Genomic DNA, 14574 nt, shown 5'->3' with positions numbered 1-14574 from the left:
GTTTAGTTTGAAATTTATGTGAAAATTTGTAATTACAACATCTGATATACTTTTTTTTAGTTGAAAAATAGCTTGGGTTTCCCAACTATTCCCTGCGAAGCAGAGACTGAAAGCTAACTTTAGTTGCCCTTAAAACTTAGTTTAACACTACTTTGAGTATACAGATGTCATTCAGCTTGGATCACATAAGCATTTTGTGTTCCTAGCAAAAATGTTACTTTTCGATATACAGTGCCTTTCACTTGATTCAAAATAATTTTCCATTTAAATCTTCAAATACTGAAATGATTTTAAAAGCTTGAAATATTTACATTTTAAAACTCTAGATAAATATTAGTAACAGGAAACTTTGTAGTATGAAGGAAGAAATTTTGAATGAAAATAAGCCCAAATGTGGTAGTGGTTTAGGAAGAGTGAAGTCAGCTGAGCTTTATAGTAATATTTGAATAAATCATCACTTTCACAGATACAGCATAAAGTGTGTTCAAAGATAGAGAAGGCTGTCTTGAGGAAAGGTGTGAATGTCTGGATTAAGAGTTTGGCGCTGTATTTTATCTTCAATGGTTAAACTTTTTAACTAGTGCACTGAAAACTGAAAAAGACAGGAATATAAGATTGTACTGTGAAAACTGTCAAAATATATTAATTATTTATCAGAACTAATTATTTTAAAATGTGTTAGTAATGGGCTAGCAAGTTGAATCTTTACTCCCCAAGGTTAAGGGAAAAAAAAGAAACTGAGGCTGTAAATTTCATCTTGGCAGACTGAAAATGCTTTTTGACAGTCCTGCGTCTTAGTGTGAATATGCAGGGGAAGTACTGTCAACTTTTTCAAATTACGGGACAAATGCTGACTCTGAAATTTTGAATGTATCTAATTCATTAAGGTACACAGAACTGTGCCTTTTGTAAATGTTTATTTAAACAGGTGGTTTGACTAGTTTACCTTATTTGAATGGTGTTATGTAGCAGAGCTTAACAGAATTCAGTTATCACTTGTGTGGAAAAGAATTGTCATGTTACTGTGTAATTGACTTGCTTAAAAATGAACAATAAATTTAATAAAATAAAGTCATTGTCTTGTTTTTTATCTTAGTGTTCTGTTTAAATTTGGATGGAATACTTGAGTAGTTTTGAAGATTCCTATTTATTAAATTAACTTTTGGTAATATAGTTTTAGTAACATTAGTGTCAGTTCTTGTGCTTTGAATTTGAAGGTTTTCCCTTATTCTGATTCTATTAATACAGGTGGCAAAATGTTGTTACCTATGAGTTCTCTCAAGGTTTTGATGTTTTAAAGTTTAAGGTGAGACTGGTTAATTCTTAAAAACGATAAATGATGTTATTATCATGTTACTAGCTTTGACTAGTTTCACCTTATTACAATCAGTGTTTTCTAAGGTTTTTACCAGGTAGACATAGAGGCAGACAGTTAAGTAAGGAATTTTGAGGTAAAGTTTGGAATCTTAATGGGATTTGTTGAAAGCAATGATGTTCACATTATCAAATACTTGAATAAATAAATAAAGGACCTCTTTGCTATGAAAGAGTAAGGCAAGTTTGTTCTCATTTTTTTTATACCAGGGCCACAGCCATCTCTGGGAGTTAGTTTTGGAACGCCATTCGGCTCAGGTATTGGCACTGGCTTGCAATCAAGTGGCTTAGGTTCTTCAAGCCTTGGAGGTACACTTTAACTTTTCTAATCTTTCATTGAATTATGATACCGCACATCTGAATCTCTTGCAAACCTTTAACTCCACTAAGAAGATCTGTTTCAGGGAAAGACCTTACAATTTGGCAGTCTGCACTTTCCAAACTTCATGCCTTGCAGAAGGAGTTGCAAAGGCTGATACTAAGGCTAATAAGCCATTGTAGTGAAAACCAAAGATGAACAGGACGGGGTAATCATATAGAAGTTCTGTTCTTAAAGCTAGTGAAGTACATCAAGTACATCCCATTGTAACTAAAACTTGACTTAATTTTACATATGTGAAAGTTAGGCACCTGAAACACTGGATCATGCTGTAGGTAATCCATAGAAGTTTTTCACCTGTATGTACCACTGTTAACTACAGGGGCCCATGTCTGCTTGGATTTAGATAAGAATAAATGCTAAAAAATTACTACAGTTCTGGGATCCTGCTTGCTAAAATATACTTGCTTTAGCTGTCACTCTGTCCCTCAGTGCTGAGGTAGAAAAACAATCCCTTCTCAAGTTGAAAAAGCACCATTTGAAGGTGAGGGGAAAAATATTTATCACAATGTTAATAGTGCTGGTGGGGAATATATTCCAAGAGGACACATGACTCCGAAAGAGTAGGTGGTAATAAAAAAAATTATAAAATTCATGTAGACCTCTTCATTTTAAACATAATGAATTCTCAGCAGTCAAACTACAAATAGAATTTAAGTGATTAGTAGAATCTAATCTGCATGTAAATTTCCTATCTATATAGGTCAGGGGGTTCTACAGTGCAAGTCAAAAGACACTAGTTTCCTCTGAAGCTTTTGTAGGAGATCTGCAAACAAAAGTGTTACATCTGCTGAGCACAAACATAACATGTTGTGTTTTTTCTCATTGTATCCACCCCTGCAGCCTCAGTCTGCATCCCTACACTTTGCCTTTTTTATGAGCCGAACATGTGAATCAGTGTTGTAATGTATTTAAAATAATTAAAAATCACTTGGTATTGGAAAGATGATGTAACTTGAATGCTACATCCATTTTACCTTAAATGATCATCTTGAAATTATCTTTAAATCTATCAGTGTCCATCCTTATCAAATTTTAAGCTTTTTCAGAGAAAAGAAAGTCTGTACACCTAAACAGGAAAAATAACTGACAACAGTGGGCTAAAAGAAAAATACTTCTGAATGACCAGGTCGTTCTCACAATGTTTTAAATGCCTTAAAAAAAAACCCATAAAATTCTTCCTTTTCAACCAAAGAGTTTGTAGACTAAAGATTGTTTATATATGTTCACCAATCTTGCCAATGTAAAGTAAAGAACATTTTCTTTGGTGGACAACTGCTTCTAGTTTTGTCTTACATGCATAACTTGTATTTTTTTTTTACTAGTTTTCTGCTTAGGGGAAAGCATTTGCTTGCATTTCATCTATTCTGTATTAATTTGCAAAATTTGTCTTTTGACAAATGAAGACTGATAGAAGCAAGTGTAGAAGAATAAAGGAATACGTGCAAAATACCCTGCAGGTGCTCTTGGAAACAAATCGGCAGAATGAGTACTTAAGGGGTTTTTTTTATCTTGTGCTGGCTTTTTTTAACAGAACAATTTTTAAAGTATACTCTTGAAACATCATTTTAATTGGGGAAATTTGCTCTCTTTCCGTGATGAATATTCTGTGAATTTTGTCAGTGATAAACACAGAGGCTTTTGCATTTAGTATATAAGATATGTAGCACATAGATCTTATGCTTCATTAAATATTTACAGACACCTTGCCTGACCATTGGTAATTCATTTCAAACTAGGTAAGACAAAAGAGTGTATAATTTAAATAAGCTGTCTTACATCCTAATGATACTTGCCATTGTAGAGCCTTAAAACTTACTTGATTAAAAAATTGCAGAAGACTAGAGAAGACCTCTTCAGATAAGTTTAATCCTTACTAGTTTTAAAATCTAAAAGTCATTTCGGTGAAGGAATGGTAAAGGCTCAATTTGCAGTAAAATGGAAGTGATTTTCCCTGACACTTAAGATGGGGGCATAATTTCCTCAAATACAAATACTGTTCTCTTTTTGAAAACCTCTTGAGACAGCCAAAATCAGAGAACATATTTCTCTCACTCTTCCTTTTGTCTGGCCTCTATTTCAAACTGCAAGTATCAACTTTTCCTTTGAAATGATCTCATATTAATAACACAATTTGAAATCTCAAAATATTTATATTAAGAAATCATAAATGTCAATTACAGAATTAACAATGAGTTTTATTACTGCTATATGTTTATGGCTGCCCTTTATATGATTATTTTTCCCATTAGATATTGTGAAATTCTGTTTCTATTCTGTATCTAACCTATTTTGTGGTTTCCTAGATAAAACTGATCCCCAGTAACCTGGGGGAGGTGATGACTCTAAAATAAGGCAAATGTAAACTCAAGGAAATGTTTACTCTGTTTCAAGTGTAGAGAATTTTTCTTTGAGTTGTGGATAAATGTTGAGGCTTTCTGTAATAGAAGTCATATAACTTGTGTTTAAATTTTCTTACTTTTGGCCCATATGGTTACCATTTTCTTGCCAATTTAACAGCAATTCAACAGCAATTTCGTAAACTCTGATAGTTTACTTCACTTGTTTTTATAGCTATTCCTTTACTCAGTTTTGTATTTTGAAGTAGTGGTTTTTCTCCAATGCTTTTCTGTTTGCATTGTTTTCTTAATGCAGTGCTGTGTTGAGAATAAACTACTATTGAGGCAATAATCTTAGGAATATTTAACAAACAATTCTTTGAATTATGTTTGGGTTTAGAATACTCACCCCAAACCTATGTGTCTTTAATTGCTGTGACTGTAATTTTTTTGTTGTATGTCTCTGCTATTATTCTATTAGGATTTGGAAGTAGCTCTGCCTTTGGAAGTAGTGCCACAGGAGCATCATCATTTGGGTTTGGAACTACAAGTAAACCTTCAGGAAGTCTAAGTGCAGGTTGGTTTGTTTCTCTTGAATTCAAGTTTATCTTAAAGCAAAAGTGTTATAATCAGACTGCTGCACTCAGTCTAAGAAAGCTACTGAAACTAATGTGCTTAAAGTTGCATGTGTATACAACCATTAAAGTAACTGTTTACTTGCTAATGCACATTTTCAGAGAAGTCTTTAGGTTCTGTTAAAGGTCTCCTAGCTAGACAGTATTGAGTGAGCATTTATGTTTTCTATTTGGTGTCTGCCTAATTAGTAGGGGAAGCAGAAGATCAGATGCATCAGATTGGATCAGATGCAGTCTGAGGCACAGAAATGCATAGGCTATACAGTTACTGAACTATTGAAATTAGTGTACACATTTATGACAAATATACCAGTAATTTGACTTCCTGTATTTACAAGTAAAGTTAAATTATCTTTTAGAAGCCCAGAAGGTTTCATTAAAACTGTTTATCTGCTTATTCTATTTGAATAGTAAGTTATGGGTATTTTACCTCACTCTCTATATATCCATAACTCATTGTGTTAACTACTTTGAAAACATTTCTATGGCAATTGAACTACTCAGTACTCATTTCACTTTTTTGGATTAATTTTGTTGGTGGCGAGAATATGAAAATGTGGATGCAGTTGCTCCATAACTCAGATATCTGAAATATTAGTCACTTCTATAGCTTGCATCTCTATTTACTTTTTAAATAGGAGTTTTGTTTTTGTGGCAAATAGCTTACTATAATCTGTTTTACAGTCTTTCTTCAATGACAGACTGAAAGACTATCGTGTCTCCTGGGATTGGCTTTTGGTAGCATGTTTCTTTAGAAACAGAATGGTTTTTTACTTGCTATTAATACAAACATAGCAAGTCTCTGGTATTAGTAAGTGCCCAGTACATTAGCTTGGACCAGTTACTTGTTAGTTGCCATGCTTTTCAGTTTTTGTTTTTTCCTTGGTTAGTGATGGATTATGCTGTCAAATTAGGCCTGTAAAGTACCTTAAACTTTGTATTAAGGTGGAATTAGCTCACTAAGATGGCTGTGTAATGCTCATGAATGTGTAACACCCTAGTAAATTCTTGATAGAAAATCTCTGATTTAGCAATATGCTGTGTCCAAGCATCAAACTTCTTTTGCTTAGTTTTTAATATCAGAAACAAGTGGAAAACTTACACTGCTTACGTTTTTATCTTGTAGCTTATTGTTCTTGAGCCTATATTAAATTACGTATGATTAATATTTATATAAATAGTATTGCAGCATTTCAAGCTGCTGTATTACTAAGTACATCATTTCGGTTTTAGCATGTTAAAAAATTAGTTGTATGGATCAGTTGTCCACCACTAATGAGGTGTCAAACCAGAGTAAATAGCAAGTCTGCCTTAACTATGTTGGTGGTGTGCAGAGACAATTTAGATGTCATTTTGCTGTATTCCTCAAACTAGGCTTTGTGTGGTGGCAGTGCCCCCAGTCTCTTTAGCAATGAGGGAGTTGGACCCAATAAAATGAAGATTGTTTTCAGTTACTTCAAGAGTCTCAGCTACAGAAGGTGGTAACCAGGAATATAAAAGATTAAATGTAATTCCTGTCATTTTGTGCTTATAAAATAAAGCAGTCATGAAATCCTGATCTAGACTGGGATTATGGAATAGAAACCTCCATAAAAATTTGGTAGCCCAGAAGCACATTAACTTTTACCTTTTATATCCAAAATCCTATGCCATATAACTTCTGGATTGTATATGATCTTTAGTTTAATTTTATTGAGAGTGTATAAATGGGTTTGAATGATGCCCAAGGCTAGACAGGTTATTTATTTTTTTTAATTTTAATGTGTCCTGTTTCTTAGATAACATTTACAGGATCCTGAAACAGTATTCTGGTTTACATTACTGTATAATAGTTGTGTCTTGTTTCTGAATCTTTTTCTTTTGAAAAAGCTAGGAAAATGGATTGAATATGGGTTATGGAATATACTGGTTTTGCCATTTCTGTTTAGATGTGAGCGCTTAAGTATTTTCCCAAATTAATGTATAGTAGGTGTTCAGTTACCGTGTCCTTCTGGGCTGCTTGGATAATACCCCAAGTCTCCTCCACACGCTTTCCATCAGTTTGTTCTTATCTTACAATGAAAACTACAGATCCTCAAATTGCTTCTGTCAAGTGTTTGTTAGCTATGAGTTAGATTTAATTGCTTAAAAGATTTGAAAATGTCTTTAGTAGTATGACTGCTCTTCTCAATTTCAGTTTGTATATTTGAAGAGAAAATTCCAAGTCCTCTGAAAGTACTTGACCATTTTGTAATAGTAAATTGGGCTTAGTCCAGGGGCAGTCATTGTGTCCACTGTGTGGGTAGATGAAAAGCAGAGAAAGTGCAGTCTCCTCTCAATTCCATTAGTTCACACAATTTGCGGGATGGAGCAAGTATTTCAGACTTCCCTCTGAAACACACACAGACACTGCGGAAAGCTGACTCCAAATCAAGTCCCAATTAATTCCTACTCTTATTCATTTAATGGCAACCAAAAAGGCTGATGTGGGATGTTGAAAAGTATATTAAGACTCCCAAAGTGATGAGAAAAGGAAAAAAAAAAACACCACTGGATTTATAGATACAAGTTAAGGCAAGGGAGGGTGTACACACACTATTCTTGCGAAAAACTTGTATGTTAAATGTGCTTTGAAGAGCTGAGTTGAGAATCTGTGTTAGGGACTTACTGAAGAATAGCAGCCTCAGTACACAAATCAAGTGGGACCATGGCTGGACATACTCATATTGCTGAAAAATGGACCTGAATATAATCCATGTGTAACTATGAGCAGCTTGTAGATACAGAAGCTGTAATAAGTCAGCCAAAGCTGCACTGGAAATACTTTTTGATCTAAGGCACCTATTGTGGCATGGGGAATGAGGACAGGAATAGATTGCCTCTGAGATCTGCTGAACTGATGTTTATCCCTGTAGCATTAAAATTAAAAAAATACTGTTCTGGGGAGGTGTGTACCTCATGTTTGGCTTACCTATCTAAAGGGCTGAAGCAGAGATGCAAAAGTCCAATGAATAAAGTGTACTCTGAGGTTCTTCAGGGAGATGCCAAGTCTGCCCTCGATGGGCAAGTTCTCATTTACTTTCTGAAAATAATTGTTTACACATAAGTAATGCTAATTTCAACGAAGAAATTGTTGATCACATTGTAGCCATGGTTCAAGACTTTGTGACTGCCCTCTAGAACTGAGGCTATTCTTGACTGATTCTTTCCTTGCAACAGGAATCATACTGAATTCAAGGTTTTTTTCCTGAAGATACTTCATTTGAGTATTCTGCTTGAGAGTTTGGCTTACTTTTCTTAAAAGAACTTCATACTATGGCCTATTACGCTGCTGTGACAGGGCAAAGCCATCTAGATTAATTTCACTTCTGCCTTTCCGTGTTTTTGTGGCTGCCCTAAATGGCACTTCTAACATAGCAGCTATGACTTTCCAAGTTATATCTAAATTAACAAGCATGTTCTCAGTCTTCTGTTACATAGTCTATGCATCTCTTTCTTACTCTAACATTACTCAAATAAAGCTCAGGCTGCCTTCCCTGCATGCTTCAAAATAATCCCTGCATCTAGAAGCAGCTAGGTGGAGGTAATTCATCAACACTTTACCTTTGCCTGCTGAACTCCTGACACTATAGATCACATACAGCTGTTATGAATGGCATTTGTGATGTTTTTTCTATAGGAGGCAATGCCTACCTGTTATCTCAGGTACATACTTGAAGTAAAAAGGTAACTTACCAAGAACAGTTTTGGTTATTAACGATTTTTTTTCATTCATGAGACTCCCTGATGAAGTTTATTCTTGCAAAAATCTTACCTGGGATTTGGAGTTAGCAGAGAAATGGAGGAATAGTTTGCATCTGCTTCACCTCTTACATCCTAGGATGAGACACAAATTAGTCCACAAAATTTAGACGAGACCCAATGAACAATATCATTAGTCACACTCTAAATCTGCACACTTACTGCATTGACAGTGAGTTCTGCACAGACATCTGCGTGTTGAAGGACTGCAGTTACTGGGATGTAGATAATGGAGAATTTTCTTGACAAGATGATGTGGTGTGTAACCCAGGTCCAGACATTGCAGGGGGAAGAGTTTCATGTTACGTTTTGAAGTAGTTCTTGATGCAAAGCATCAGTAACAAATGAGAGAACAGATGTCATCAGGCTTGAGAGTCACTTTCGGATTCTGGTGAGACAAAAATTGGTTTTTGTATTTCTGTGCTTTAAAAATATGTAGGCATTGAGTTGATACTGATGTGACCAAAGGATTGCTTTAACTGTCTACTAGAGAACTAATGAAACTGTTAAGTAATGTGTATTGGAAATATACCTTTTTTTGCTTGTGAACCAGCTCCATTTTTTTCTTAATATTTGTTTACAGGTTTCCCTGTGCAACTTGTAGGAAACTATTTGTTAAAATCTTAACTTGCTCATGTGATACTTGTTATTTTGTATGATTGGTTTCCTTATTTGGTTCTGTGAGAGAACAAAAAGTGGAGTTATGAAGTTTTGATTCTTATTAACTAATATTTGAGAAATTTCTAGCATTCTCTAATAGTTTCAATTATTATCCAAGTTGGTTGTGCCTAACTGATAAAAATTCACAAAAGTAAAATGAATTGTTTTTTTCTGTTGCTGAAAACTACAGGTGTATTTTCTTCAACTGATCTTGTTTTATAGCTGAACCAAATGTTCAATTTGTTTACCTTGATAGAAGAGGGTGGAGGAATTAAAATAGCACAATTTGCTCACCTAGTCATTCAGTTTTTCTAAAGCTCTGTTTTCAGTGCTGCTTTTTGGTTTAAGTCATAAAGGGTGTTTTTCAATACCAAGAATTTGGCAAGGATGTTGAGCCTTTTCTGCTTCTCACTTAAGGTGTGGTCTGTGCCACACAATGGTACAAAGACAGGCAAAGGTGGCCTAGTCAGTAGGGGACATGCTGTGAGCTTCATCTCCAGCTTTGCCATTTACGTGCTGTGAGCGAAATGAGCAGGCCATGGTCTGCCCTCCCACCCTATGTATGCATTAGGTATTTAGGCTAAGAACCTGAGGAGTTATGGTTCTTCTGTTGCACAGTTTCAGTGGGACTTTTGGGTGCTACTGTTGTATCTATAATGGTATAATAGGCTTGTGATTTAGGATATAATTGTTTACAATCACTGAGGTAGACTGTGTTAGTGCTGTAATATCCAAGTTGTCATAGCAAGTCCAAGTGTGTTAGCAATGTGACATACTGTTGTAGATCCATGTTAGTATAAAGTATTACAAATATTGGTAATAAAGTGACTGGTGTTCATAACTCGAAGGAGAACAAACTTGTAATCCTGATATAACATGTTTTAAAATATTTTTCCCTCCCTCATAAGGCTTTGGCAGCTCGACTACATCTGGGTTTAACTTCAGCAATCCCGGCATCACAGCATCAGCTGGCCTGACGTTCGGGGTGTCTAATCCTGCATCTGCAGGCTTTGGGACAGGAGGGCAACTTCTTCAGCTGAAGAAACCTCCAGCTGGAAACAAGCGAGGGAAAAGATAGGCACCTCTTTTAGGTAAAGGGAAGTGAATCAACTTTGTTCATCTGAAAAGTCTATTTTTCTAGATTGATGCATTAATTAAAATGCATCCCAGGAGATTTATTAAAATTTTGCTACTTTTCCCTAGTCTGAAATACAAAATGAAATCATATTGAACAGCTATTTTCTTGTGAATAGAAACCCCTTTATGTATTTTTATTTTTGGCCCTAGTTTTAGAAATGTTCTATACTGCATTATTATTAAAGAATCTTGTAAAACCATCTATTTAACCTAATGTTAGTAGCAGAATATTTTTTGTTAATAAGCTTTATACCATATGAATATATGCATATTTGTTTTTTTGTACAGATAAAATATATTCTAGTACAAATACTAGAGTTCATATCTTCTGTTCCTGGATATGGCCTTTAAATCTACTTCAGGGTGTTTTTGTGTATATGGATGTAAATATATACAGTACAGTGCACACATCTGTGTGTGTATGTATGTGTATATATATGTATAATACAGATGTGCAAACCTTGCCCCATAGACAGGTCTCCTTTTCTTTGTGTGTTCTGTTTCCATGTTGCCCTGTGCTCCCATATCTTAATGTTCCTAGGAGTTTCAAATAGTGGGTCCTGGGCTATGTCATTGCTTCCTGTGTTTTGTTGTTTAAGACCAGCTGAAATACAATGTTTACTACTTCATAAAGTTTGTTAAATAGTGTTTAGTAGCTGGATTTTTTTTTAGCCTTTTTCTTGAGCCATTTAGCAGCCAACTGTAAAGAAGAATTTGAGATTTTGACACAGACGTTTCATGTTTGGTTTTGTTTTTTTCTCCTGAGCTGAACAGTAGGGCGTTGCAGGATTTCAGCTGAAAGTTCAGCATGCCACAAGGTCTGTGTGCAAGCAGAGAGTTGTTGGGCTGGATGAGCTTTTCCATGCAATTGGAGGAGATAGGATATGCTATTCTAGTGAAAACCCAAATTAGCTGTTACAAAACAGAGTTGATTCACTAGTTTCTCATCGGCCCTACTAGCGTTGACTTAAAAGCAGTTGCGTATCTTCTTTCAGTATGAGGTATAGTACAGTAAGTTGCTGCTAAAGAATGGAGGAGGTAAATGATGTAATTTGAAGGTCAAAGCTATTGCAACAGTAGTTTATGAATCTTGTGTATTACAACATCGTAGTTTGTTGTGCTGCATCTCCAATTTTGTGTGCACTAGAAGTAGCTGGGAAAACATCTTAAGGAGGAAATAATAGATGAATTGAACCTTTGCAAATAAAGATACAGATTGAAGTGTGAACATGGAACTTTGGAGCCGAGTTGCTTTTTATGTAGATGTTTTGTATATAACATGCATCAGATGAATATTCACAATTGTTTTCACAAAAGCACCTTTTTTTCTAAAACAGTTACAGTGCATAAGATTTTTCTAGTACCAGGTCATTTGCTTTCTATTGTTAAAGTGTTATTACCATTTTTGTATGTTTTGGAAATGATGTCTGCATTCAGCAGTGATTGCTTTTTGACAAATGTTCAGTTTGTCACTTCATCTGATAAAATTAAGGGGAACTGAGCACAGAATTCTTCACTTTTGTAATTGTATGTTATTGCATCTTTGTGAGCAGTCTAGGAAGGGATATATTGTGGGGTTTTTTATGTCTCAAAAAAAAGCTTAGTTTATTTTGATTTCAACTTTTTTTAAACTTTTATCGGGCTGCAGTTAAAACCGTAATGTTTGTATCCCCTTGTTATTGCTTTTTTTAATAGTTAATATGTTAAACCACTGGACTCTCTTGTAATGTATTAATTTGTGAAACTAATTCTAAATGTATACTGTTTGTCCATATGTGCAACTTACCATTGTGCAAACAATAAAACAATAATGCTGTGATCCTTGTAATACGTATTTGCCTATTTGAAAGATAATTTCCTGCTGTTCTACTACGTGTATAGGAGAAAAAAGCATCAGCTACAATATGTAGAATTGTTTTTCCTAGAATTTATATAGCACAAAACTGTTCTTACTGAAGTTAGGGCCTTGATCTCTGGATTGAAAATGGAGGGTGAAGGGAGGTATTGTAACATGGGTTTGTCTAGAATTTCTTCACAGTGCGCTATGTAAACCTGGATTGTGCTGTAATGTAACACAGCACTAGACATGGCTTTGTAAATCTCAAAGCTGTCTGAGCCCCCTGGGTACCTGTGTTCTGTTTCTTTTCACATTAAGGCAACAGTTATGTCCTTAATTTATCCTAAGTGTAAAAATGATTATGTAATAGAATAATCACATGCTGGAGTACAAACTAAAGTAAAAATGGGATTTGAAATAATTACATTCCCAGAATATTACTTGGGTGGCTGAATTTAGCCATGATTTTCAGGGATCAGCGTCGTATACGCTTCCAATTTGCAGACATGTAATATAATTGGAGTGCAAAACATAAATACATTCAAGGTGTGGCTTGGTTTTCTGCAAGGCAGGTTAAGAAGCTGACCTGTACTTAAACATCACGAAATGAAATCAAGTCTGGAATATTTGTTCTGTAAAGAAAGAAAAATATGTACTGGAGGAATGTTGAAGTCACATATGTAGGATGTGTTTCCTCTATTAGTTTGTACAGCTGTGGTATAAACTTACTTATGTGACCTCTTTCTTGTACTGGAAGTAACTTGGGTTTTCTTCACTGTTCTTCCTACAATGAATGTAGCAGGAGGCAGGATAGCGTTATGCCTTGGATTGTTTGCTTCATGAACCTCTTCCTGGTCCAGCATCTCAACTTTCATTATGCTCACATTTGTCTCTGTTCCTGATAAATTTGCTAGCTTGCTACTACCACACTTATGTACTGATTTCTTGCAGATTGGAAGGGAGGAGGTTGAGATAAGGTGGAGTTGGATAGAGTTTATGCATCTTCTTTGCCACAGGAAATCCAAACCCAGCTGTTCCCTCTTCCATCTGCATTTTGATGGTAGCAAAACTGCATTTTGAACTTCAGTTGCTTTTATAGCATATAGGTTTTGGTTGAATGTTGCATTTAGTAGGTAGAAAATGAAACTGCTACAATCTATGTCTACATGGGTGACATTTTTTTACTTGTAGGGGGGAAAAAAATTGTAAATTAACTCCATAACCAAAGTAACTAAAAAATTATAAAATGAAGGGAGTCTTATCAGGATTCCAGTAGCTCTGTTGGAGAATGCTGCTTTCACCAGGTGGCAGGAGGCTGTCAGTTACATAGTCACTACAAAGCCCTTGCAGGTGTAGCTGTCATGCAATATGTCACCTGTGTTCCAGGTCACTCACATTTTTTTACACTTTTTTTAAGGTGGTAGGATTTTGTTAAACTTCAATATCTGAATGATCCTTCTGACCCATTTGACTCCTGTTGTTATGAGGTTTATTACTTAATGCTTTTTTTACTCAGCCTCAGGAATTTAATCTTTATAGCTCACTGCTGCAGTTGAAGTGCCACAGTGAGGAGGTGAGTAGGTTGCATGTTACTCTAGCTTTGATAACTTTTCCAAAGAAGGGTGTGCTTTCTGTTTTCTTGCCTTTTAAAGTAAGGCAATTCTAGCTTAATATGAACAGGTTTGATTAAGTTTAAATGATTTAAGCTTAGAAGCTTCTACAGACTAGAAAAGCTTCTGGGTTGATTTTACTTTTTGTTTGAGTATAGATCTGCCCTCACCAGGATATTGGGTCAATTTTGTTCAACACTTGCATGGAAAACTTGGAATACGTACTCCTGTTCTAGACAGGTCAATAGCTGAACAGGTGGAAGATCTTTTACTTGTTTGTCCAACTAATGTTTCATAGACTGATGAATTTCCTTCTCTTTTTTTTTTCTCTTCAATGCAGGTGTCACTTTACGGCATGTGCTTGGGCAGCAGCAGAACAGCAGCTTTCTAGAACATGTACTTGCTTCCAAAATACAGTTCTGATTAGAGTCTGGTGTGTATCTCCTGGGCAAGAAATCCCTTGCTGGCTCTGTGTATTTAATGTGGCATGTTGTGGTAAGGGGATGTGCTTCAGAAGTGATGATCCCACAAAAACAAGCTAGGATGATGAGGTTTTGGTCAGACACTATGGCTGAAAAAAGGTAAAGGGTAAAAAGGGAGAGAAACACATACTTGTCAAGTATTCAAAATCAAACTATTATATGAAACCTGAAATTCTGAAAAATTCCACGTACTCTTATTAAGAAAAGAAGGGTGTAAGTTCTCATGGCGAAAAAATTGTGACGGGCAGCTTGAGTAGACTTTCAGTTGGGTGAAACCTTGGGGAAAAAATACACACAAACTACATACAGTTGGGTAGCTAGAGCTAGTTAACTCCATGGTT

At 35.4% G+C, this 14574-nt stretch overlaps 1 protein-coding gene across 5 annotated transcripts in view; it reads left to right on the top strand.

Annotated features, from left to right (window-relative positions):
- NUP58 (nucleoporin 58) overlaps nucleotides 1-12123 on the top strand; it is a 37403-nt gene extending 25280 nt beyond the window's left edge. For 3 of the 5 annotated variants that reach the window (XM_074859972.1, XM_074859969.1, XM_074859968.1), the window contains 3 exons: nucleotides 1585-1683; nucleotides 4574-4669; nucleotides 10076-12123. In XM_074859972.1, coding sequence (XP_074716073.1) covers nucleotides 1585-1683; nucleotides 4574-4669; nucleotides 10076-10245 — 365 coding nt within the window. In that variant the 3' untranslated portion in view covers nucleotides 10246-12123. The remainder of the gene's footprint in view (nucleotides 1-1584; nucleotides 1684-4573; nucleotides 4670-10075) is intronic. The other 2 variants (XM_074859971.1, XM_074859970.1) reach the window with 1 other exon arrangement.
- The last annotated feature ends 2451 nt before the right edge of the window (nucleotides 12124-14574 follow it).

This window comes from Strix uralensis, chromosome 2 (assembly GCF_047716275.1).
Source record: "Strix uralensis isolate ZFMK-TIS-50842 chromosome 2, bStrUra1, whole genome shotgun sequence".
In the NCBI taxonomy this organism is placed as follows: Eukaryota; Metazoa; Chordata; class Aves; order Strigiformes; family Strigidae; genus Strix; species Strix uralensis.
The sequence above is the reverse complement of the archived record's forward strand: the minus strand, read 5'-3'. Positions and strand labels throughout refer to the sequence as shown.